The sequence below is a fragment of the Clinocottus analis genome, unplaced genomic scaffold (assembly GCF_023055335.1).
Source record: "Clinocottus analis isolate CAN_PGR_092001 unplaced genomic scaffold, fCliAna1.0.p SCAF_32, whole genome shotgun sequence".
Lineage (NCBI taxonomy): Eukaryota > Metazoa > Chordata > Actinopteri > Perciformes > Cottidae > Clinocottus > Clinocottus analis.
Window position 1 is genome coordinate 1,492,749 of NW_027176065.1, and position 26,828 is coordinate 1,519,576.

Genomic DNA, 26,828 nt, shown 5'->3' on the forward strand with positions numbered 1-26,828 from the left:
TCTGCTGTTTGTATCCGTGTAATATGGCATGTAGATATGATTTACCATAATCAGTTTCTCCACTTTGGTTGATGGTTTCCATTGTTCTTCATACTGGAGGTAACTAGTAAGATGACCTTTGTCTTAATCTAATTCTAAAGTTTTCAGTAACTCAGATATAAACTGAGCTCTTCCCAATTTCAAGACGCTTTCTTTCCTCCTCGTTCTTTAATAACATCCTCCGTCAAAAGGTAGTCGTGAGACTCCGGCTTTGATTCGTTCCCTCTGTTGTGAAATCACACGGCTCTCTCTCTCCGTTTGGAGCTAAAGTCTTGGAAGATGTTCAGATTCATACGCAATGAAGTGAAAGAGGCTCCGCATTGTCTCTTCTTTATTCTGGATTATTGTCCTCGTGGGTTTTTGCTAATGCGAGTCACATGTATACGATCCACTCTCAGACGACGTTGCACGAGAGTGAACCAAACAACACGTGATCATGTTGTCGTCTTCAGAGACGACAACGAAACGGCTCAATACTTTGTAATTCATGTAGTTTAAAGCATGAGGAGGAAGTCCTGATCCCTGAACCGTCGTCTGACAGCAGAGAGACGACAAGAAGACACATGCCCCCTTCAGAGCATATGTTTTATGTTGTGACAACATTGTCTGTCACAGTTTCTGATCTTCTGCTTGGATTAAATCAAAGGTGCAGTCAGACTGCCATGGGAGCGAAACCCAGACGCACAACAGCGTGTTCGCTCTCTTTGTGTGTCTTTTTTCATCATGCACAAAGAAACACAGTGTGTCTTCTAAAACTCCATTTTATTATCTTGTTTTGATTCAAAGACACATAAAAAAACAAAACAAGAATAAAAAAAAAAGTAGTGTAAAAACAGGCTAAAACAAGTGTCAAAGAAAAACTCCCAGAATAACTACTGGTACAGATTCATGGCTTCTGTTCAAAGAAAGTCACACACACTCACACACAGACACACAAACACTTACACACACACAACCAGGTCATATCCTGCAGTATGAATTCTACCTGCAGGAGCGACGCCTTGCACGTCCTCTAAGTATTAGTCTCCCCACCATCACGATGCCTTAAGGTCCATGTTCCCTTCATCACAACCCAGAGCTCTCTCTCTCTCTCTCTCTCTCTCTCTCTCTCTCTCTCTCTCTCTCTCTCTCTCTCTCTCTCTCTCTCATTGAGTGCGATCCAGGTTCATGTCCTCCCTTTGAAGGTGTTCATGCAGGTGTAACTCCCAGAAAACCTGTGGATTTCTTCAAGTGCAACTTGTGGCATGAAGCTAAAAGAAAGAGATGGAGGTTAGACGTGAAACCAGTATGATGTGAAAAAAACGAGACAAAACAAAGTGTTTTTCTTCAAATTACCTTTTTAAAATGACCAGGGCGTGCATAGTCCAGGGCAGGTAGAGGAAAGCCTTGTCGGCTCGGACGGCGTCCACGGTGCTCTGGGCGACGGTCTCGGGCTTGAGAGGCGGGAAGAGCTGCGGGAACCTTCAAAAGGAAATGAAGTCGTCTTGAGACAAAGTGATGATCTACCTGATGAAACCAAATGCTGAAGGAAGTGATGGCAACAAAACAACATTGTGCATTCAATATGTTGGATGTTTCCAATAAGAAACCAACGTTGGGGTAATGAAGCTAACACCTTTGGTTAAGCAAAACCCCAAAACAGTTCGTCCACATGAGTAAAGCTTGAAATTCTTGAAATTCTTCACAAGAGATGTGAAGAATTTCAAGAATCAAGCTTCAATTTTCCAGCTTTGGGGCCATTTTCTGTCTTTACGCTTGTGCTTTGGGACAATGGTGCCTCATTACATAGAAAGCTGAGACTGTTGTGCAGTTTTTAATGTACAACACGTGTCTTAAAAAAGGTGAATTTAAGAAATTATGTAAAATTGAGAAAAAGATATTGAACCCCAGAGGGTTAAACAGTCAAAATAAAAAATAATGCAGAGCAATGGCTAGTCACTGAGTATAGCTGGTCCACCTTAAAAAGGTTAGACCACCTTAAGTGGAACTTGTCGCTAACCTTGGGCTAACCTCCCTGGAGGCTAGCACAACAAGACACGAGGACTTGGCTTCAGGCGTTTAATTCACTGACAAAATGAACAGTTCACCCGCCGCACTGCTACCTTCACAGCTAACCCGTTAGCGCTAACTTCACATGCGCAGCTAAATTAACCGACGCAGGGGAGACTTACTGGGAAGTCGGCTGCGTGTGTCGCGGCGGCTAACTCTCCCCGACAGGTGAACTGGCGACTCAGTCGCCTGATTTTTCCATCTGTAAGCTTTCACATCCCATTACTGCGCGTTAGAGACCCGGCTGCTTCCCCCACGCCGTCGGGCCCGCTCGCCTCCAGGGTTTTTTTAACGGATCGGGGTCACACCTGGATCACAGATTACGGCTGCAGCCGAGGCCCCGCTCGACAATATAGAAATAAATTGAAATTGTTTCGTGCTCACAGTGCGGCTTGGCAATGGAGGATGGATTTAAGCTGTTTGTGAGTGTTTCATTGCAGTTTCACAGCCTGTCGGGCGACCTTACATGTGGTCGTCTAACAGGCCGAGCGGCCCAGACGCGACTTTTAGAAAGAGCAGCCGCTTCAAAAACGCCTCGACAATAACGGGAGTACGATGAATACATATCCTCGTCTCGATGACGAGAGCGTTCAGTCGAGCTCTGGGCTGAGCAGAAGTCAGTCGGAGTGTCTTCTGAGCAGCAGAAGTGTTTCCATCTAGAATTAAATACCGCTAACATTAGCGCCTCGTCGGAGGTTACCATTTTCTTTTGAATTCCCCGATAATCACACCACACAAACAGGAAGGAATAAAGCCCGCCTCTCGCTTGATCCGATTGGCCGAGCGTGACAGTGATGAGCTGAGATTAAAGGTTGAGAATATTTTAACTTTTAAGTGCGCTGAAAAAGCGCTAGAAAAACACGTTTAAATGACGCATGCAAGGCCGTACTAAAGGAAAATGTTTTGCTAGCGATGCATTTTTAAGACTAGGTCTGGTGTGATCGGCCCCATACGAAGGTTAGCTATTGCCCAGAAACAAAGTTAGCTAATGTGGCGAAAAATAAAGAAAACCAAGAGACCACCTCCAACTGGGATGACGTAAAGCCGCCATCTTCCTCTAACTTCTGGCGCCCTTGCTTCCAACTCAGCCTTCATTTTGAGCTCAACTAAACACCCGTCAGGTTTGTTCAATGCTTCTTTGCCCCGTTGCGACGCGACCGCGGTGACAAAATGTGTCCGTCCACAGACAGACACGAACATAAACACCTGGCAAATCTCTCAAAACCACTTCTGCTGCGCTTCCCGCTACAGGTCCACGATGACTCACGAGGTGGAAAGCAACGCCGCCGCCGTCGCACGCGGCCGGTGATTACTCATCTGGATCTACCTGACTCTCATGCCCTGGAACATCTCGGTGTTGGTGTGGAAGGGGAGGACGGTGGTGCAGCCCACGCCGGGACAGTCCAGCAGCCCCAGCGTCAGACTCTCCATGAAGGCCAGCGACGAGGCCTTGGAGGTGCAGTAGTCCACGGCCCCGGGGATGGGCGACTGGGACAGGATGGAGTTGATGCACACCACGTGGCCGTGCTGCAGCTCCAGCATGCGCGGCAGGAAGGCTTTAGTAGTCTGTGACGGGGGAAAGAAGAAGAAACCAGGGAGAATGAAGACGAGGTGGAAGGAAGCGAGGTAATAGGAGGTGAAATATATTCAGCGCAGTAAAAGAAGAGCAGACGGGAGAAACGGGCCGACAGTGGAACCAGATTAAATTTCCATTTCCATTTAGTTGATAATTGCATTTCTGTCTGCGTGCGACGTCGTCTTTTGATCTCTATTCAAAATAAAAAATTCCACGAGGTTCAAAACCCGTCTGAGGTTTCAGGGGCTGAGAGGCAATTTGGAAATACCCCACTTAAGCCGCCATAATAGCGCTCCTGATTGACAAGTCTGGGGATACCTCCCGTGTATAATGCCGGCTGTAATCGAACAAATTACAATGGAAATCTGCGCCGAGGAATCTCCCCTTATACTCCTCAAACTCATCCAGTCTCACCCAGAACTGCCCCAAGGTGTTGATGTGCTGGGACTTCAGGAGGGCGTCGTCGTCGCTGTCCATCAGACTTTTGCCGTGAACGACGGCGGCGTTGTTCACCAACATCGTGACGTCTCCCACCTTGGATTGAAAGAGCACAACGCCATCAGAAGAGCGCCGTCACAGGTCTGATATTTATATGTATATATATAGTTCTGCTGGAGATGAGTTGTGCTGCTCCAGAGCTGTCAGCAGTATCCCCCCCGCTCGCATCCAGACATTACACTGGAGGTGTAATCCATCCACCAGATGGGAGCGCGAGCGGCTCAGAAGCCAAACAGAAAATATTCCATGATGCGCTTCACCGTGTGCAGAACGACATTTCTCTCCGTGAGCAGAAATGTCTTCATGAGCACGCAGCGGGCGTACCTTCTCTCTGACCACCTTGGCTTGCTGGTACACTTCCTCCCGATTGGCCACGTCACACAGGAAGTAGTGGCACTCGGTTCCCGAGAGGGAAATCTCCTCTGCCGTTTCTTTGAGGCACTTCTCTGTCCGGCCCCACAGGATCACCTAAACATACAAGAAACAGAAGGGTTGAAGGTTCAGGGATGTTTCTGCAGCCAGTGAGCAACAAACCAGACATCACGGACATTTTGTTTTTGGGGCAGAGAGACCTGGTGGCAACGCTGCTTTTCATTTGGAGAACAGAGAAGTCACTTTCACTCCGACAAATAGTTTCCACAGCGAGATTAAAGGCCCGGAGGTAACTGTGGGAATGAATTGTCTCTTCAGCCACCCGGGTACTAAATGAAGCCGGTCATTTGATCGGGGGGACGGGGTTGGATGGAGGTGGAGGTGGAGGAGGAGGGGTGGGGGGGGGGCATAGTGATTGGGCAATTAGATCTGTCAGTCTTCGGGGTCAGGGAAAGGTAATGAAATCAGGGGCTGAGCCCTCCTCATCCCTCAAACACAAGAGATTACACGGCCCGTTGGGCAGATGAGCGCCGTCCTCTCTGGCCAGCGAGCCTGAAAACAATGCGTGTGTGAAGAGCCGAGGACGGCCGGTGTGGGATTTGGCCGGTCGCCCGTGACCGAGGTTAATATTTGAGCAAAAAAGTCTGCTGGAAAGTGATCTAGTAAATGTGAACGACTGCACGCACACACACACACACACACACACACACACACACACACACACACACACACACACACACACACACACACACACACACAGGAGGGAACGGGCCACTTGCAGGGTTTCATTATTGAGGATGTTTCAGGGCGTTTTTTCAGATCAAGACATTCCTGTTGCTGTTTCTTAAAATGTGGATGTTGTAAAGTTCAGAGATCACAAACTGAAACGTGTTCTTTATTTCTTTATCAGATCCAGAGCGGGTTCGACTCCCCCTGCGAGCCGCCCTTGTTTGAGTTACTTTTGATTGCTTTTTTTTTTTCTCTCCTCCTCCTGTTTGCTTCATTTGCAGGCCCGTTTGAGTAATCAGTGGAGGCAGACAGGTCCTGATAAATAACTGAAAGCTTTTAATGGGATTTGAGCCTTACAAACAAAGCCGACAGCTCTCATTAAAAGCCAGCACTCAAACTGTGCTCTCCTGTTCAAAATGTTATTTAATTAATTAGGTTTATCACCCGTCACAACACACATGGCCCTCAGAACAAACAGGCCTTGGCCAAATTGAGATTTAGATAGAAACGGTGAGAAAACAAGCTGTTTGTTATTGACCTTCACTCTCAGAGAAGCTCCTGATGCTTCTGCTTAACGTCAGCGCGTCAAAGCGCTCTAATCGACACGTTGACAAGCTTGAAACGAGACCTTTTCAAAGAGAGTGCAGATGCCGCTCGCCGCCGGCCGCGGTGCACGTCTCCGTGTCGCCGCTAGCTCCGGCTGGATTACAGTGATACTCTATCTCCTGGTCTGAATGTGCGGGCGGGTATGAGCCGTCCTGTTCACACCCATTGTGCGGCCCGGCGGAGAGGCGGCACACAGAGGGGGCAGCAGGAGTTCAGGAGGCAGTCGCCTGCCGCCGTCTAATTACTGCGGAGACAGCAAGGTCAGTCGCGGGGCAATACCCAGCTGGGAGCGGTGTGCTTCCCGCCTCCAGCACAACAACCCCCCCTTCATCTCCTCCATCCCCTCAGCACAGACCTGTCGCCACAGCCTCGGTTCGGTTCCTTCTCCTCGCGGTGATCTCTTCATGTGGCGTTTGCGACGGCGTGAACAAAATAAATCAATGTTTTCCTCAAGACGGAATAAAGAAAAAAGAACATTTCTTCCGCTGCTGTTGTCTCGGTGCTTAAAACATACTTAGAAATGGAGCTTAGAAGACATTCGCCTGTTAAGACGTCAACTGCTTCCTGGCGTTGTTCTGCAAGGCCTCTCGCGGCGCTCTGACCTTGGATGGCGTGCTTTGAACGTGCTTTGGTCTGGTTTATTGTTGCGTTCTGCAACAATAAACAAGGACGACCCGAGTCCCCGGCTCTCCATCTCGCCGTAATGTTTCCTTCAACGCTGTCGTGGGTCTTCCTCGCAGCCAGAACGGACCGGAAAGGAAATTCCCGGCTGCCAATCACAAAGGGACTCAAACTGGGGGTGAGCTCGCAGAGGTTAGCCCTGTTCATAATCACCCTCTTATTTCCTTTTTTAGCGTCTCTTCAGGCCCGGGAGTGATTGTCATACACATTACCACAGGTGTTGTTTTCAATGCCTTCACACCTAGATAATACCCAACAATGGGGTGCTGAGAAGCACGGTGACGTCCTTTGTTGTGCAGCTGCAAAGTGAAGCTTTTAAAACCCGGCGGTTTCTCCTTGCTCGCTCCCCAAGGAGACGGCATTGAAAGACGGAGAGAGGCAGTTAGTGTTTCATTGAGCTTTTAGCGATGTTTTCAAGCTGCTTGAATTGCGCCTTCAGAGAACGTCTGAGGTGTGAAGCTCGTGTCACACATGTACGGGTAATTACTACCCGCAGCTTTCAGTCGGGTGGGCGGGTCGATGCTTTCTACACCGCGGGAAATTACCACCAATGTGTAATGACTCTCACTCTGAGGTGATCAAAAATAGAGCGGCTCTGTATCGCCACATTAACCGGTGAAAGAGACACAGTACGAAGGTAGATGAGTGTCTTTATTACGCCAGGAAACGTCTTGTTTCTAAGTAAATTATCTGACTGCAAATCCAAAATATTTGCTCTCAAATCAAGTCTCTGCTCTAAAAAACAAAAAACGCTATCAAAAAAAACACTCAAAAAAAATTTGCTTTAAAAAAATAAAAATTTAAAAAAAATTTAAAACACACTTTTTTTAGAGCGTTTTTATGCGGATTATTATTTTTTTTTAAACAAAAAAAAAATTGCTCCAAAAAAAACATTCGACAAAAAACGCTCTAAAAAACACTCCCAAAAAATTTGCTCTAAAAAAATTACATTTAAAAAAAAAATTTAAAACACCCTTTTTTTGAGAGCGTTTTTTTGGGGATTTTTATTTTTTTTAAACAAAACAAAAAAAAGAAATTGCTCCAAAAAAAAACATTCGACAAAAAACTCTAAAAAAAAAAACACTCAAAAAAAAATTTGCTCCAAAATTATTATTTTTTAAATCGCTCTCATTTAAAAAAAAAAAAAAAACGCTCAACAAAAAAGGTCTTAAAAACAAATTTGCTCGAAAATTATTTTTTTTTTAAAAAACGCTTTAAAAAAAAAATTGCTCTAAAAAAAACGCCCGAAAAAAAAGGCCCAAAAAATTTTTGCTCTAAAAAAATTTTAAAAAAAAAATTGCTCTAAAAAAAAAATCAACAACTGCGCTCTCAAACAGAAATCCTTTGCTCTCAATCACAAAAGTTCCAGGTGTGTTTGTGGGCGTAGTGGGCGGGGCCTGCGCTGCTGGATGAGGCAGGAGTTTCTATTGGTCGACTCACCTGGCTTTTTTTTGAGAGTGCAGTTTTTTTTCTCGTTTATTTTGAGGGCAAAGATTTTTTTCGAGAGCAAAGATTTGTGATTTGCAGTCAGATAATTTACTTACACACAGGATATTTGCTGGTGTAATAAAGACACAGATCTACCTTCACACTCCGGCGGCTCGTCAGGCTCTCAGCTGTGAAACCCTGGAATCGAGTGAAGATGACGACGGGGACCTGTCCACGGAGCCGCTGGAGCGCTTCAGGCTCCTTGTTAGTGGGTAGTGGGGGGGGGGGGGGGGGGGAGGGGGAGGGGGGGGTCAAGGCTTTTGACAATTGAGGTGCTTCTCTAAAGTTGTCTGGAGCGATTGAATTACTTGTGACGTGAGGGTATCGATCAGAAGCGTGGAGGTTTGCGAACGCGGCCTCCGATGCATCAGTGTAACTCAGCAGTGTGCGCCGACGACGCCGTCGAGTATCCGACTCCAGACTTTTTTACGGACGCCAACCGGATTACGTCGGTGCAATTGAACGCCGACACGCGCGGCATCGAGCGGTGCCAGAAGCGCAGAGAGATTATGAGCCGCAGCTCACGGTGGTAACACACTCTTTACTACAGTCGATGTGGACGGCGCGATGGCGAAGATGGAGGCTCACGCTGTGTCTCGTGACGGCTTGAGGGGTTTATTTTGTGCAATGTGTGAAGAATTCAAAGTAAATAATGTTGAAATTGTGAGGTTTGGACGCATTTCTTTCCAATTAAAATGACATTTCCTTTGTTATTGCAGAGCGAGCGACTGTAGAGTTCAGTATCGGTGTGAAAGGTTCCCTTAACTTTCACATCCGGAGCCTCAGACCGGAGTTTCATCGATAGGCAGCAGTTTGAGTTTGTTTACTTCCTGTCAAGTTATGTCATAAACATATGTATGTTTTCCTTTTACAACCATGAAACTGTTGATTCTCTCCAGGAGCAATGGAAACACTCCGTTCACCTTCGCCTCCAGCTGGGGGAGAAAACATGATGATTCATACCTTCAGTCTCAGTAAATATTTCATGACGTCATGTCTGACCACTCGCCGCCGTTATGTGATGACGGAGCATTTCAGTTCCTGCACGAGACCTCTTAGACTTTTTATCCCAGATTACTTAATCTATTCCCCTCCAACTCCTTTTTGTCAGGTTGTCTTCACTCGTTTACTTTTGCAAAGCACTTCACAGAAAAGGCAGCCTGTGTCCTCGCGCTGTGCTCCAAAACAAAACTTAATCTGGCTTTTATTAGAAGCATTGTGGGTAACGGGGTCAAAGCAGGGCTGCTGTTATGGGGAAGACTTTGAAGCCCTTTCAGCGAGACTTTGTGCAAGTACACACACACACACACACACACACACACACACACACACACACACACACACACACACACACACACACACACACGCACACACGTACGCACAGACAAAGTCAAAGCATTTCACGCAGCCTACATCTTTGGATACACACTTGTAGTCACACAGACCTTTAGCTGCACTTGATGACGTCACTCAGCCACAAGCTGCCCTCTGGTTGACCCGAGCTGTTGCGCAATACTTGAACCAACATTGAGGGCATGAGTCTCCCGGTCCCACCGGAGACCAACAGGGCTCCTTACAGATTATGACCCCGCGTGCACGGGACAGCGGACCAACAAACGCACGTGGGGGCAGAGTGGACAGGAGGGTGAGGAAGAGGAGGGGGATTTGACAGAAATGAAGGTCCAGCAGAAGCGTGCCACACCAAAACAAAACGTGCGTGCAAAAAAAACAACAATCACTCAAAAAGTTCACGCGTGCATTTTCGTCGCGGAAGGGAGCAATGAGCAATGTGGAGGCGCAACAAGTTGCCTCCTCGCAGCGCGATGAAGTTACCTTTCTGGCCCCCTGCTTGGCGAACTCTCTGGCCAGGTGCCGCCCGATGCCTCGTCCCCCGCCGGTGATCAGCACCACCTCCCGGCTCAGGTCCTTCCTCCCGCCGGGCAGCAGCGCGCACAAGCCGGCCCGGACCACGAAGTAGAGCATTTGCACCGGGAACAGGCACAGACGACACGCGCTCCTCAAATCCATGTCGGAGAGTATGGTGCTCGCGCAGCGGCGGGGAGGGGGAGAAGAGGGGGGGGGGGGGGGGCAGCCGATCAGCAGGGCTGTGGAACAATGTTTACGCTCGCGTGTTGCACCAAAAACCGGTCACACCTCCCGACTCGTGGAGCTCCTGCAGGTTTGTCCGCCTGCAGAACCCGATCCCCTCGATCCCCTCTGCAGCCTCAGCGGAGTGCGCGACTTGGAGCAGCTCTGACATGACGGTGGACGCGCATCACGCTCTCCATGTGAGTGAGAGATCCGTCATTGCGCCTGTCAGCCACTGGTGGAGGCGCAGCAGCAGCGCACGACCGAGCGGCGCGCCGCCGTGCGCGCGACTGGACCCGCCGGGCTGCGGTGCTGCGCTCCAGTCCCGCCCGGGTCTGCCCTCTAGATATGCATATCTATATCCATACGAAGCTGAAGGCTTGTGTGGGCATTCATATTGATTGACATGTGGGGATGAATGCTTGTGTGCTTGCGTCACCCCCCCCCCCCTCCACCACCACACACACACACACACACACACACACACACACACACACCACGTCACGTGCCCTGCAGAGGTGACGCTGCGTCCAGGTGTCTCGTGGAGTCTTGTGTTTGTAACTTAACCTCGTGACGTGCCGAATAACAACGATGCTGTCAATCACTGGCTGTAAGTTAACAACAACAACAACAACAACAACAACAACAACAACAAGAAGCAGACATTGTTATGCAAGAGTTCCAGATGGGAGAAGTAGTTGGTCAAGGGCTTCATATTGAAGAGCTATTGATTAAGTGATGACATCAGCAAACAAACAGTTAATCAGCTGATCACTAAACAAACACACAAACACACAAACACACACTAAAACACTTCCAAATAGTAACGAGGATAGACCGATAGGTAGATAGATACATAGAAGTACTGGAAGATGTTTGATTTCGACCTTTACTTTGGGCCATCAGGGCTCAAATCCCATATTGACAACAGGCCATCTGTTGATGTGCCCTTGAGCCAGTCCCTGCTCCCTCCAGGCTTAATATTCTGATCACGGAGGTTCCAATGCCGTTCATTCCCTGTAGACATGTTGACATGAGACCATCACATGTATATCTATATAAATACTCAAAGCCTCCGGGTCGCGTGTGATTGCTCTCGTTGTCGTTCGACCCGTCTGGACTCGTTCACCAGCTCGTTGTCGCTGAACCACCAACCGCTTCATACACGGACTCGTACCGATGCAGCGTCTTCAACTGTAATTCTGACGCTGACAAACTGATTTGTATCCTCATGAAACACACGAGCGTGGAGTCATGGATTCACTGAATCCAGCGCTCGCGTTATGATTTGCAGCGTTATGATTTGCAGCGTTATGAATTGCAGCGTCATGATTTGCAGCGTTATGATTTGCAGCGTTATGATTTGCAGCGTTATGATTTGCAGCGTTATGATTTGCAGCGTTATGATTTGCAGCGTTCTGCAGACGCCATGTTTTCCCTCCAGCGCGGCGGCGTCCTCTCAGACCGAGGCCACGCGTTTAGTTTTAATTGGACGGTGAACAAGATTCACTGCCGACATTTGCGGCGGCCTCCTTTTGTGCGAAGCCACATCGCTGAACCCAATTTGTCGTGGTCTCTACTTTTCTGTGTGTGACAGTGCAATTTGGTAAAATAAAAATAGGTCAGCTGAGTCTCAGAAGCTCGGCGGGGTGAATGAAAACCTCCTGAACTAATCATACCAATTCACGAGCCCCAGACAAGACTCCAGTCCGTGGCGTCTGGCCCCGGCGCTGTGATTTCTTCTCTGGGCTTCGCTGAATAAAAGAGCTTCTTCAGCAGCTGGGATGGATGTAAGTGCAACCTCACAATGGTTGCTTTGTGCTCGGCTCCTTCAGGAGGGCAGCGAGGCTCTCGGGCTGAGAAAAAACCCTCCAAGACAACAACGCTCCAGACGCCGCCTGCCTTTTCCAAAATGTTCTTCTGCAGATTCACAAAAACCATGAACCCGAAAGTCAAGTAGCAGAGGAACGCTGAGGCTCAAAGCTCAAAGGAAAGAAGTGCTCTCAGACTTCAATGTAAAGTGTGAGGATTCGCTAAATAAACAGGAACACAAATCTAAAGATCTTCATCACAGTGGGGTCAGAGGATGAGAAAGAAGCATGTAAATAGTGCTTGTTTCAGGAGACGCTGATTATTTATCCTCATGCTATCACTGCCATCTACAGATCAGCTGGGAAAGTTCAGACGGGGGAGTTCTCCTTCAGCGAGAGCGTCTTTGAAAGATCTTCCTGCCAGACAATGAAAGATGCCACAGCGGCGCTCTGCTCGACAGCGGGGGCAGGAAGAAAGAAGGAAAGTCAAAAGATGAAGCTCACGACGCTCCGATATGAGAGGAAAACAATCCTCTCCACGGATTGGAAGGCAACTCCACGGCTACTGTGGAAATATGAGCAATTACAGAAGTGCTTCAAAATGCGATGTGAAATATTCCATATTGAAGCAACCCCGGGTTTCTTTGGGGCAACATGTAATTACTTTGACTACACAGCCATAAAATATGAAGAATATAATTATTTCTGCCTGGGCAACAGCCAGCCAAACGTCATTAAGAGAAACCAAGGTCAGGACGCGGATGTGGGAGGAGTGAAGGCGGCTGAGAGCAGGTAGATAAAACATTTACTCCTAATGACTTCCCTTCAGCGCAGCGGAGCGGCAACACCATGGACATCGGCACGGCTATTTTAATAATTGGCTTGGGCGCTCTCGCGGCGGCCTTCCTCCTCCTGGTAATTGGACTTGTGTTCTCGGAGCTGACGAACTCCGACGTTCCTCCTGAGGTTGCAAACGGCGCGAAGCTGCACGCGGCGCACGGCCTGTTTGTTGGCATAGCAATCGTGGTGAGCATCTCTATCGCTGAGCATCCATGTTTGAGCTGATTATTTTATGCCGCTTCATGTTCCGTGTGTTCTCATTAACTTTTCTCATGAAACTCTCGTGTTCCTCGGCGTCTGCTTGAGCGAGAGAGAAGAAGGGAAACTCCTTCAGGCCGTGTCGGAGATGGTTGTCCTTTCTTTGTCCTCCAGCGACTGATAACGTGTAGATCAGAGACGTTTTGAGATAAGAAATCAAGCCGCACAAAGGTGTTAAAAGAGGCAAGGTCACGTGTTCCCTCCTTTGATGTTGTCACAGTAAATATGCTCTCGTGGAGAGAATAACTTTCCCCTTGACTTTAGCGATCAGGAACACTTCTTTATTCCGTGCTTTTGTTTGAACCGCTGTCTCCCGCTCGTGGTGAGTCTGAGCTTTCTCTCCTCAAAGGGCCGGATCCTCCATCGCCTGAACGTCTGCCATCAGGTCAGCTTCATCCGCTGGTTCGTGGCCCGCTTCCTGACTCGCTTGAATCCGGTTCCAGCCGGCCTGCGAGTGAAGAACCTGACGTTCTCTGGCGTCCCGGTGCGGCTGTACCAACCCACCGCCGTGCGGGACGGCCTGAGGAGAGGCCTGGTGTATATCCATGGAGGAGGATGGGTGCTGGGCCACATAGGTAGGACGTTTACTGAAGACACAAAACAAACTCTTTCTGGTGCATTTCAAACCACAACAAGTATTATTTAATCATGTAAATGAGAGATTCATATGTTCACATGATGGAGAAGTTTGACTGAGATATAAAAACAAAGAATACTTCAGGTAACTCAGTAAAAATGCAAACTTCAGTTCCCTTGTTAGCATCAACATGTTGGAAACAGTCAGAGAGTTTGTGTGACAACAAACCAGGAGAAAACCTTCAGAGACAGAAGAGAGATTGTTTTTCTGTGTGTCCACCGATGGCGGCCGGTTTATAGTCCTAAACATGCTGGTTAGCATGCTAATGCTAATCTGTCCTGCGCCATATTAAGCTCAACTCGCACGCGGTCGATGATGCGAGTAAATTTAAAATTATATCCAGATCTCACACTTGGCACCTTTTTTTAAAATTACCTACAAAGTGTTTTGTTCCATCATTGTGAGTCCAACGCGCTCTGAATACACAAACGCAGTGGAGAGGTTGTTGTGTTCTGTCTTGGTTTGCTTCTCATAAAAGATCCCGACTCATCTCCTGCTAACTGTGACGCTCGTCCCGCACAGATTCTGTGGATGAAGTCTGCCGGCACGTCGCCACGGCGTCGGACACCACGGTGCTGTCCGTCGGGTGATTCAACTTTCCAATGCGCGCAAAAATATCCCCACAAAAAACCTGTTCCGCCTGTTAAAAAGAGCCAGCATGTGACACGCTGCCCTCCGTCTTCCCTCGCAGGTACCGATTGGCCCCCGAGCACAGGTACCCCGCTCAGCTGGACGACTGCGAGGCGGCGCTGCGTCACTTCCTGTCCGCGGCCGAGGCCGAGTTCGGCGTGGACTCCGGCCGAGTGGCGGTCGGAGGCGACGGCACCGGGGCCAACCTGGCGGCGGCGCTGTGCCAGAGGCTGGCGAGGGCGGAGGCCGGACATCTGCCGCTCCCCTGCGCTCAGGTCCTCGTCTACCCGGCGCTGCAGATGGCGGATTTCAACCTGCCCTCGTACCGGCAGAATCACGCCGTGCCCGTGTTGTTCCGCGGCCGCATGGCGTTCTACTTCCTGCAGTACCTCGGCGGCGACGCGTCCCTGTGCCAGGACTTGTTGGAAGGGATCCACGTCCCCACCGAGCTCAAGCCGCAGTACGAGGACTGGCTCTCCGCCGCCAACATCCCCCCGGAGTTCCTCCGGCGCGCTCACGGCGAGCGGCCGACCGCGGAGTACGACGGGCAGGTGTACCACGCCGTCAGAGCCGGTCTGGAGCACGAGGTCTCGCCTCTGCTGGCGGAGGACGAGCTCCTGCGGAAAACGCCGCCAAGCTTCATCCTCACCTGCGAGTACGACGTCCTGAGGGACGACGGGCTCCTGTACAGGAAGCGGCTGCTGGAGCTGCAGAGGGACGTCACCTGGCGGCACGTGCCGGACGGGTTCCACGGCATGATTAACTTCTTCAACCGGGGCCGGCTCGGCATGCGCTCGGCGGCGCAGGTGGTGGAGAGCGTCGCCGAGTACATGAACACGCTGTGACGACCACGCCGCGTACTTTGTTCTGTTTTTTACCATTTTAATAAAAGAAATTGGCCTCGAGTGAGAGAGTTTCATCCATCATTTAAAGTATATAGCCCCTCCCCCTCACACACAAATCAATAAACAAAACTCGTTTTATTCTAGAAATAAAAAGCAGCCTGCGGACACGAGTCTGGAAAACATTCCTGGTTCTTATTAACGATGTAGATGCTAAAAGGTGGATGTCAGTCGTTTCCTGCTTCCCTCCAGTGTTTGGCCGCAGAGCTCTTACGTTTCCCTCGTCGTGACGGTGAAAGCAACCTGTTTAACGAGCTCGCCGTGTTTTAATGCTGCAGCTTTCCCCCGGTGCGGCGCAGCAGACGTGAACCAAACAGAAGGATAAATGGGCTCGACCCGGCAGAAGTATTCAAGCAAAGTGCAGCTGGGAGGGAGGAGTTCAGGCCGTTTCCCTCTCACGCCATGTCAAAGTGAGATGTTGTGATTTAAGCGTACATCTTCAATTGAATGTGAGAACACAGACTATTTGAGCCTCTTTTCTTTCTCTTCTCGGTCCGGCGGCAGCGCGCCAAGAGGTTTTTGTTGCACCTCCGGCTTGGTGGTCAAATCTATAGCAACGTGATTAGGCGGCGCCTCAGTCCAGCTTCCTCAGCACGGCGTCCTGCTGGGAGGAGCTGCAGCCGGAGACTAATTGCATCGACGTGCCGATCGGCCACGGGCGGCCGGTTCGGCATCCGAGAGGAGAAATGACTTTAGAAACACTGTACGGCGGCGCCGATCGATGGCAGGAGCGTGGGCTTTGCTGATCATTGCACTGGGATTATTGCTCACGTCCCCGAACACCCCCCCCCCCCCCCCCCCTTAGCCTTCCTCACTCCTCTTTGTGATGTAAGTTTATTCTGTCCGACGTCGTTCACTCGCGAGCCGCCGGGCCTGCTGGGACTTGCAGCCAGACGCCTCTGAGAGAGGCTCCGCCCGCTGAGCGCCGAGGTCAGCCTTTTAACTGCTGGTCGGCGGCATTAACACCGATCGAATGCCTGTCACGACCCCGCGAGTCAGGGCTTTCTCCTGCACATCGCGGCGGCCACTTCTGCATAATATTGACGGCCGAGATAAAAGCTTGTGATAAAACTCTTTATGAAAGCAGGTTTCTGGTCGCGCTCAGCAGTCGTGCAAAATGTGTAGAATCATCAGTCCTCGCGGGCACTTAGAGGCTAGTTAGAGCAATTTGCTGCTGTCACATGTTGAGCCCTTGAAGATTATCGCCAAAGAGCAGGTCGTGGCCTTTACGTCTTAATCCAGTGGAGGCGGCGCACGCTGCTGTGTGCAGACGACGGCGCGTCGTCTTCCAGGGTTTTCCATCCGAGCTGCTCTTCACCCGCCGTCCGCTCGCCGCTCGGTCGCGCGCCACGAGGAGAGCGAGGCGCCGGCGTCCAAAACGGCTCCACGTGGCGGCTCGGTGGGTCCGAACGGCCAATCCCTGGTAATTATCATATGTGGTTATTATTCTACTTACCGAACCGTCGCAGAGCAAACAGACTTCAGCGTATCTCTTGCTGCACGCTACACAACACATCAGCAGTTGTGCTCATGAATAATTAAATGTGTGCTGGCCCCAGATGCCTTTTATTGTTCCAAATCAGTCACCAGTGTAATTAATGGTTGCAGTAACACGGCCGTTAACTTCCTCTTCTGTGTGCAGTAACGGCTCCTCCGGCCGGCCGCCGGCGTTTGCGTTCAGAGGAGCAGAAGCAGTCGCTGCTCCCGCCGCTGAGTGTGCAGCGGTCAGCGTTACAGAGGCGCTCGCTCGCCGCCTCGCCAGCCTCCACGCAGCCAATCACAGCAACAAGGACCTGGATCTGAGGCGCCGCTACTGCTGCTGCGAGGCCCAGATGATTGTTGGAGACAACGCACGCTGCTCGGTCATTTCTCTGTTGGTTGGTTCTGCTCAAAGCGGCGCTGGAAGGAGGGATGAAAGACGAAAAAATAAACCGTACGGGAAATCAAAAGGAATTCAAAAATAAATTCAACGAGCTTCTTATTGTGTCGCTGTGAATTTACTGCGTGTTGCGTTGCAGTGTTTTATACGGGATCACTTAGCTTAGCTCGTTAGCGACCGCTAACGCAGTAGTAGCCGCCTGTATGTGATACGTTGATATGTATTTACATGTATGTAAGAAAGTGTTTGAGTCAGCAGTGGACTAGCTGCAGCATGCAGAGCGGAGGCCGATCAGTGTTGGTCTGTATTTGCAGCGCTATCAGTAACGCCCCCGCGTGGACACGCGTGTCAGCGACGCCGCCGTGTGGACACGCGCATCACTAACGCCCCCATGTGGACACGCGTGTCAGCGACGCCCCCATGTGGACACGCGCGTCAGTAACAGAAGGGAAACAGGGCTATAAATTACGCCGCCCTGCTGGAGGGCAGTTACATGCAGATCGTCCTCTCTCTGCACACTGGACGCTGCTCGCGTGACCCTGCGAGGGGGAAATAAACAAATGGATCAAACCAGCGTCGGCGCCGCAGCTGAGCTGCATGTGGAGGCGAACCGGAGGCCACGAGGCGTCGGGGACACCTGAAGGGACGCGTCGCCTCTGCTGTTCCTGTGGCGTTTTGTTACAGGGGATCAAAGTGTTTAATTAGGGGAAATCAAAGATGCTCATGTTTGATGGTCAACCATCTGCGTCTCCTCCCTCCTCCTCCTCCTCCTCCTCCTCCTCCTCCTCTTCCTCCCCTGCAGCTGAAGGCCTCTGTCTCTCCCACTGTTCGGCTCGCTCGTCGCTCCATTGAAGTGACACGCCGGCTGCTGAAGCCTCGGCGTCACATGACACCTCGGCGCTGCTGCAGGAAGTCGAGCGCGTCGACGCGTCTCACTCACAGCCCTGTTGAGTTCCCCGGGTGAGCCACATGATGGCGCTGCAGCAGCGTGTCACTCCCTTCCAGCCGGCGGGTCATTAAAGTCCTCAGCGGTGCAGTGAAAACCTTGATGAGCGATGAACTTAGAAGTAATTACCCGACATCATGTTGGTGCATATTTCATTCGTAATGTAATTGCTCAACACAAAATAAACTAAAAGTGTAATTTTGTTATGTGTTTTCTACCGCTGGTTATATGTCACACAAACACTGGAATACACATTTGGTTTTATACTTGTGGTTCATTAATGGTGGAAGAATATGCAATGAAGGACATTCATTTATTTCATTGAGCAGATACAAAACAAACTTGTCACTGAAAAGGACTCAAGATTACAACAAATGCATTTCTTTCTGACTAAAATCCCCAAAATAACAGCGAGTATTCTCCTTGGAAGAGTTTCAAAAGTAGTGACAAATGTTTTAGAGGCCCGCCTATTCATATTGCATGACCAAGCCATTTACATCTTGTCATGTTTAAAGAGCAACTGGAGATAATTGCGTCGTCTCCCGGCCGCTGTGTAAGTTATATGTGTGCCCTGCAAAGTGGAACACGGTGATAGATTACCACTCTATTGCTCAATCTCTGTAATGTGCTAGAGTTGAATGAGCTCATTTACTCCCAGACTTATTTATGAATTATCTAAAGAGGTTAAGCATCTGGGATGATATAAAACTAACTTAATGGCAGGAGGGAGTGGCAAATCAAAGAAGCAAACAACTTACATGGCAGCTCGTCCGTAAATCTAAGCAAACAGTATTTTGGCTCCGATGAGGAGTCGAACACTTTGCATCTCCTGCCAGGGCGCGAGGCAGAAAAAAAGGAACACACATTTCTTTGTGCGACATTGATATTGAAGAAATTAAGTGGGGAAATAGAAGCGATGTCGCTTTGTGGGAATAAAAGACGATTACAATTTCGCAGCAACATTCGGGGTCGAGCGCACAGCGAAACCCGCTCGCTCAACAGGAAGCTGGACGCACCGCGCGCTCGTGTCGGGATGCTCCATCACCGCCTAATCTTATCGTTAATGGGAAACTGAACCCGGCTCACACGCTGGTCTGTCGAGGCTTCTTATCGGGGAGTGAAAGGACGAAAGGGAAAAGCGTGCCCTTCGCCGCGGAGAGGACACTCACATTCTCATCTCTGAAACCCGGGGAGATCTCATCGGCCCAGAACCTCAGGGCGAACTGCCGGCCGACGCAGTAGATGGTGCCGTCCAACATGGCGCACCGGAAGGCGGGGCAGCGCCGCAGCCGCTTGGAGCTGCACTCGTACCACAGCCGGGCCACCGTGTGGTAGCGGTACACGCTGACGCCCAGCAGGGGGTTCACGTCGAACCGATACAGGAACCTCCCCGCGGCGACCATGTCCGCGGTCCTGTCCTTGCCGCCGAGCAGCAGACTCGGCCTCCAGCTGTTGGTTTTGGGGCTGTAGCGCAGCAGCATGTACCGGAGCGTGCCCCCGGAGACGAACAGCTCGCCGCCGCTCGCCGTGGCGTGATGCGCCACGGCGAACGTGTCGTTGGGCAGCGGCGCCACGAACGTCCACCTGTCCGCCCGCGGGTCGTAGCGCTCCACCGAGGAGAGGCACTCCCCTCCGATGGCGTAGACGTAGCCCTGCAGAGCCGCCAGCTTGCAGCGCGGCCGGGCTTCGTTCATGGGACTGATCTCCTTCCAGATGGACGTCAGAGGATTGTAGCAAAACACTCGCTTTGAAGGTGTCACTTCTCTCTCTGCGCCTTGGCAGCCCACCGCCACGAACAAGTAGTTATCCATCGTGCACATGGCGCAGGCTTGAGAGACGACCTCCCGCGGGATCGGGCAGAGTCGCTGCCAGGCGTCTTCCTGGTCGTCGTAACAGTAGACGGCGCTGGACGTCCTCCTCTGCGGCGTCTCTGCCGTGTCCCTCGCCCAGTCCTGAGGGTCCATGTCTGCCACCATGACAAAGCGCCTCCCTCTCATCCTCTGCTTCTGGATCTGGTCCCGCTCACCAGACATTAGCCGCCCATACAGGTTGGGGTCCCTGAGCACCTGGAGGTAGTTGTCCGACATGACTCCCAGGGCCGCCTGCAGCGCGGAGGCCTGGCCGTGTTTCTTGGCCAGACACAGCGTCTCCAAACAGTTACCCAGGTCCAGTTTACTCTTGAAGCTTTCCAAATCTGTGCCGTCGAGAGTTTTCGCTGGAGGGTGTAAAAATGCTTCTGCGGTCTCTACATCTTCCGCCTCGCTCACATTAAAGCCTCTGCTGTCTGTCGAGTGAGAGATGGACTCGTCGCTGGTCGGGGCCATGGAGTGAGTCTTTGGAGTTGAGACTTGTGTATTTAGAGAGGGGATGGAAAGCTCAGAGTGCTCTGCTGCAGACAGATAACTCTCCTTGCGTAGGAGCACAGGCCTCGCGGGGCGCCTCGGTGAGAGGCTTCCCGGCAAAGGGGGATCCTCGACACCGCTTTGGGGTAAAACCAGATCACGCATGATGATGGGGCTCAGGGAGGATGGGGATTCTTTGAAGCCGCCGCCGCGACTCCTCGGCTCCGCGGGCCGCGACTCCGAGTTCCTCTCGTACTGACCCGGAACGGCGTTGGAGTCCGTTACGGAGTGAGAGGAAGACTCCACATAGTAATCATATATCTTTCCGCGCACAATCTGGTCTCCCGTTCCTTCCAGCACAACGTTGGCATCCTCCACTTTGATCTCTGCCTTGGAGAGGAAGCTGGAGTAGGCCCCCTGGCGCTCCAGGTCCTGCCTTAACTCCCTGCCCACACCCACACTGCCCTCCAGCTTCTGAAAGAAGCACGGGGAGCGGCGCCCCGTTGCACTGGCCATCCCACTCTCAGTTGGATAAGGAAAGTTCAAAGTCGATCCAAATGAAATATTACTGGTGGCAACCTGCGCCGGCTCCCGACAGGAGAGTTTCTCTGCTTTCATGCCGATACGCCGCGCTCCATACGACGCACAAAATGCCTCAGCCGGGCGTGGAAGAGCTTCCGCTGGCGTCTCTCTGGTGTCGTCAGACGTCGGGTCATCAGCTGCTGGATCCGCGTCCGAGGGTCCGGGTCGCTTTCCCACATCCTCTGCGTCATATGTCGGCGAGCTTCGTAGTGTGGCCGTGCAGTTTTGGCAGGTGGCGTTTTCTGTCTCTGCGCCGGCTTCGAGGCAGGGCTGAGTGTCCTGCTCCTCCCTGGAGCTGTAGAACCTGTATGCCCACGACACCAGCAGCGCCGCCGCCACAGAGAAACTCAGTTTCAACAGCAGCTGCATGTCGAATTGGACTCCCAGAAGCTCTGCAATTGGCATCGCTGCAGCACCGATGGCGGTGACGATTGGTCGACTGATCCTATTGAATGTTATTGTCGGAGCGTCTCAGTTGACGGGGGCATGCTGTCTGGTTCTCGTTGTAAAGGAGCTGCTGTGATCTGATGACTGCGCCTCTTTGCCAAAGGATCAAGTGTAAAATGATACCTCGTGAGGTACTATTTGCATGCCTGGCTTTGCAGAGGCGGGCGTTGGTCACACACCACCTGCAGCCAGTCAGCAGCCGATTCAATAACCAGACACAACATTATGTAAATACCCCACGGATTAATATTTGGTTATGCTGTTTGCTAACTCACCCAAGCTTTCCCCATAACTATCCAAACATCCTCTCAGAAGTGTGAATACACACTAATTTGTACTTGTCAGAGCCATGTTGTTGTCATCTTTTGCTCTGCGTTTGAAGCAAACAGGAATGGCTGAGGTCATACTTCATGATATGAGTTTCTGAAAGTCTGCATAAGCATGATGACAGATACGCTATCCCCGGCTGCAACACACGGATATGATCTGCAGGAGGAAGACATGGTTTGAATAAGGGGTGGGGAGTTATGATAGGTGACATTTATCAAATACTTAATAACCAGGATACATCTGTTTGCACAGCCATGCCACAGATCAAAGGTCCTTTTTCCTGCGCCAGCGCAGATGCACGAATGAATCTCTCTGACGATAAGCTGAAGCTCGCTGTCGAACAACAAAATGGCAGTCACTTGATATTATAAACACATAGCACCGTAAATAACACAGATAGCCGTCTGGGCCAGATGGGAAGAGTGTCTACAGAAGAACCTGACAGCGCCATTTATTTCCACATGCTACACCCAGATGCAAACATACATCTCTGCCACACGGGAGCCGCGTCTCTCCGTCGCCCGTCAGGCTGTCATTTGTTGCTGATAACACACTTGAGCGAGTCTGCGGTCAACAGCAGAATAGTGTTTATTTTAACAGCGCTCGGAGGGGCGTGTCCCGTGTCAGAGCCGCCGCCGCCGCCGCCGCCATTGTTTGGACGCCCGATAGCCGAGCCTGCAGACGGTGCGAAGGGAACCGGATCCTGCAGGCACGGCCGAGCCCTGAATAATTCACAGGTGGGCCAGAGAGCCGGCTTCTTATCCTCGCCATTTCTCCCAGCTCAGGTGAACTATACCGAACACCGCTGTGAAGAAAAACCATTAAATAAACATGACAGTCAGTCGTGTGCATTGCCGCGTGGCGCTTTCACCTCTTCCTGCTCGTGCAACAAGAAAAGTAAGTTGTTGTTTTTTTTAACAGGTGTTTTTCATTAGTGTTGCAGTAAGAAATAATAAAGCTTAATATTTTGTGGCCAACCATTTCTCGAGTCATTAATTTGTTATGGAAATAAAACAATTTGATGAAAAAGAGCTCGCTAAAACTTCATCCAACCTTTTCAGAAATCAACATAAACAGCGTTGACTTGTGCTGGAACAGAACTCTTGTTTTCACATCGACGTCCCCATAATTAAAGACCATTACTACCAAGGTAATAAATGCTCCACGTGCATGACTCGAATATGAAGTGGAAGAATATGGACGGCAGTAATTTAAAAGGGTCAAGTGGTTGGATCTTTCTGTTGCAGGAAAGCGTTGAACTTTTTTTTTTTAAAGATACAATAAATGTTATATATTATTAACTTGCGGACATTTGTCTCACACACACACACACACACACACACACACACACACACACACACACACACGATGACCTTTTTCTGCTGGCCTGATGAAGACAATTTGCACTCTCTAATTCATTCAGAAACGGCGATGGAGCATTTGTTCTCTCTTGAATGCAAAACAAGTGAAACAAAGTGAGGAAGAAAAAAAAGCTCAGAAGAGCCTCTTGAATCAAAATTAAAATGACAGCCGGGTTTATAACGCGATCCTGTAGGTAGGACACGGATTTGCGCCTTTTGCTTCCCTGGCCTCAAAAGACTTATAATCATAATTCAAAGCGCATATGACCGATCTTAATGTTTGCACGTTGCAGCTCTCATCTCCAGAATGCAGGAATATAGATTGTACTTGGGCAAGGTGAGGCGATATCCCAAACGGAAAGGTCTACCCTTTCTGTTCCACTAAGCTTTAGAAATCTCCCCTCTCACCTCCCTCCTGGTTTAAAGATTAATCCCTTAATACACGTTGTCCTGAGAATGGCTTAAAATGCAATTCTTGGGAGGTCCAAAAAATGCAGGATTATTCCGCAATAAGCCAACCTGCACTGTGTGAGAGCGCGCACGCTGGAAAGGGTTTAGCGGCGGTGCGTCAATAGGGGGCGCTAGGGCGCCGACCCTCTTAACATTTTGAGATGAAAAAAAAAAGAAGAAAAAAAAAATATATGTATGTATATATATATATATATATATATATATATATATATATATACCGTCAAAAACATATGGAAGCCCATTTCCGGCACACACAAAAAAAAATTAGGACGAAAAAAAGAAAAACAAATTAGGGAAAAAAAATAAAAATAAAAATTAGGGAAAGAAAAAAAAATATTTTCATTGACAAAAATAAAAAAAAAACATCGAACCAATTCGTTATTTCATCACTTTGGTTTTACAATACCTTCATTTAAAATACAATTATAAAATACAACTATATTTAGGCTGTAAATATGTAATCTTCATATAACAAAACAAGTACAAGTCAAAAAATAGTCCAATCTTGTTTCAATTCACGTATTCTTTTAATTTAACATTGCAAGCACTGTTTTATATTCAAGTGCGCTTGTTATTTACTAAAAGATAACTTGGCAATGTCAACCACCTGTAAGCCTATTGATGGGTTACTTTAAAGTAAATAATTAATTCAACATATGTGTGGACTTTGCGTTTTACTCAGTTCTTAAAAATGTTAAATGGAAGGTCAACAATGTACTTTGTGTGTACAAATATTAGCTACAATTATATTTAGGCTGTAACTGTAATTTTGACATTTGTAGTCAATAGTCAAGTTCTCATTTCTCTCCTGGAATGAAACTTTGGGACTTTAACAATGGGCTTCCATAGATTCCTATGGAAGGTTCCTGTGGAAGCCCATTTCCGCCACGCAAAAAAAAAGAAAAAAAAGGACAACGAAATATTTTTTTTTTTTTTTGTGGTCCTAATTTTTTTTTTTTTTCTGGTCCTAATTTTTTTTTGTTGCGGGAATGGGCTTCCATAGGTTCTTTGGAAGCCCATTCCCGCCACGCAAAAAAAATTATATATACATATATTTTTTTGGTCCTAATTTATTTATTTTTTTGGTCTTAATTTTTTTTTTACTTTGGTCTTTTTTTTTGTGGTCCTTTTTTGGTCCTTTTTTTGTTGTTGCAGGAATGGGCTTCCATCGGTTCTTTGGAAGCCCATTCCTGCCACGCAAAAAAAAATAAAATATATATATATTTTTTGGGTCATTTCTTTTTTCTGGTCCTAATTTTTTTTTTGTTGCGGGAATGGGCTTCCATAAGTTTCTTTGGAAGCCCATTCCCGCCTCGCAAAAAAAAAATAATATATATATATTTTTTTGGTCCTAATTTATTTATTTTTTTGGTCTTAATTTTTTTTTTGATTTGGTCTTTTTTTTGTGGTCCTTTTTTGGTCCTTTTTTTGTTGTTGCAGGAATGGGCTTCCATCAGTTCTTTGGAAGCCCATTCCCGCCACAGAAAAAAAAAAACATTTTTTTTTTTGGTCATTTTTTTTTCTGGTGCTAATTTTATTTTTGTGCGGGAATGGGCTTCCATAGATTCCTATGGAAATATATATATATATATATATATATATATATATATATATATATATATATATATATATATATATACATATATATATATATTTTGGTCTTAATTTTATTTATTTTTTTGGTCCTAATTTCTTTTTTTTCTGGTCCTAATTTTTTTTTGTGTCGTGAATGGGCTTCCATAGTTTCCTATGGAAGCCCATTCCATATATATATATATATATATATATATATATATATATATATATATATATATATATATATATATACATATTTTTTTGGTCCTAATTTTTTTCTTTTTTCTGGTCCTAATTTTTTTTGTGCGGGAATGGGCTTCCATAAATTCCTATGGAAAAAAAAAAAATTTTTTTTTTGGTCTTAATTTTATTTATTTTTTTCTGGTCCTAATTTTTTTTTCTTGTTGTGGGAATGGGCTTCCATAGGTTCCTATGGGCTTCCATAGAAAACTGATACCTATATGGAAGCCCATTCCCGCCACGCAAAAAAAAAAAAAAATTTTTTTTGGTCTTTTTTTTTTTCTGGTCCTAATTTTTTTTTTGTGCGGGAATGGGCTTCCATAGGTTCCTATGGAAAAAAAATACATATATATATATATATTTTTTTTTTTTTGGTCTTAATTTTATTTATTTTTTCTGGTCCTAATTTTTTTTTCTGGTCCTAATTCTTTTTGTTGTTGTTGCGGGAATTCTCGCGACGCAAAAAAAAAAGAAAATAAAAAAAAAAATTTTTTTTGGTCCTAATTTATTTTTTTCTGGTCCTAAATTTTCTTTTTTTTGTGGTGGGAATGGGCTTCCATAGGTTCCTATGGAAAAAAAAATATATACATATATTTTTGGTCTTAATTTTATTTATTTTTTTCTGCTCCTAATTTTTTTTGTTGTTTCGGGAATGGGCTTCCATAGGTTCCTATGGAAAATATATATATATATATTTTTTGGTCTTAATTTTTTTTTTTCTGGTTCTAATTTTTGTTCCTATGGAAAAAAAAATATATATATATTTTTTTTTGGTCCTAATTTTTTTTTGCGCGGGAATGGGCTTCCATAGATTCCTATGGAAAAAAATACATATATATATATATATATATATATATATATATATATATATATATATATATATATATATATATTTTGGTCTTAATTTTATTTTTTTTTCTGGTCCTAATTTTTTTTTCTGCGGGAATTCTTGCCACGCAAAAAAAAAGAAAAGAATTTTTTTTTTTTTTTTCGTCCTAATTAATTTTTTTCTGGAATGGGCTTCTATGGAGAAAAAAAAACATATATATTTTTTTTTTTTTTTGGTCCTAATTTTTTTTTCTTTTTTCTGGTCCTAATTTTTTTTTCTTTTTTCTGGTCCTAATTTTTTTTTGTGCGGGAATGGGCTTCCATAGGTTCCTATGGAAAAAAAAAATATATTTTTTGGTCTTAATTTTATTTATTTATTTCTGGTTCTAATTTTTTTTTTTGTTGCGGGAATGGGCTTCCATAGGTTCCTATGGAAAAAGAAAAATATATATATTTTTTTTTTGGTCCTAATTTTTTTTTCTTTTTTCTGGTGCTAATTTTTTTTTACGGGAATGGGCTTCCATAGGTTCCTATGGAAAAAAAAAATATATATTTTTTGGTCTTGATTTTATTTATTTTTTTCTGGTCCTAATTTCTTTCGTTGTTACGGGAATGGGCTTCCA

General features: G+C 47.6%; 3 protein-coding genes across 3 annotated transcripts; 1 reads left to right on the forward strand and 2 right to left on the reverse strand.

The window, feature by feature from the left end:
- Nucleotides 1–830: 830 nt before the first annotated feature.
- On the reverse strand, nt 831–10,332 carry dhrs3b (dehydrogenase/reductase (SDR family) member 3b). The gene is made up of 6 exons (XM_068595901.1): nt 9,872–10,332; nt 4,487–4,630; nt 4,079–4,198; nt 3,416–3,654; nt 1,375–1,500; nt 831–1,289 (listed from the first exon to the last, which is right to left on the reverse strand). The coding sequence occupies exons 1-6, from the start codon at nt 10,064–10,066 to the stop codon at nt 1,205–1,207; spliced, it is 909 nt and encodes a 302-aa protein (XP_068452002.1). The 5' UTR covers nt 10,067–10,332; the 3' UTR covers nt 831–1,204.
- Nucleotides 10,333–12,786: 2,454 nt separating this feature from the next.
- Nucleotides 12,787–15,207, forward strand: aadacl4 (arylacetamide deacetylase-like 4). The gene is made up of 4 exons (XM_068595792.1): nt 12,787–12,963; nt 13,385–13,610; nt 14,195–14,258; nt 14,364–15,207. Exons 1-4 carry the CDS (start codon nt 12,787–12,789, stop codon nt 15,145–15,147), a joined length of 1,251 nt encoding a protein of 416 aa, XP_068451893.1. The 3' UTR covers nt 15,148–15,207.
- A 3,904-nt stretch (nt 15,208–19,111) lies between these two features.
- klhdc7a (kelch domain containing 7A) lies at nt 19,112–21,358 on the reverse strand. Its single transcript, XM_068595922.1, has 2 exons — nt 21,026–21,358; nt 19,112–20,893 (listed from the first exon to the last, which is right to left on the reverse strand). Exons 1-2 carry the CDS (start codon nt 21,356–21,358, stop codon nt 19,112–19,114), a joined length of 2,115 nt encoding a protein of 704 aa, XP_068452023.1.
- Nucleotides 21,359–26,828: the final 5,470 nt, after the last annotated feature.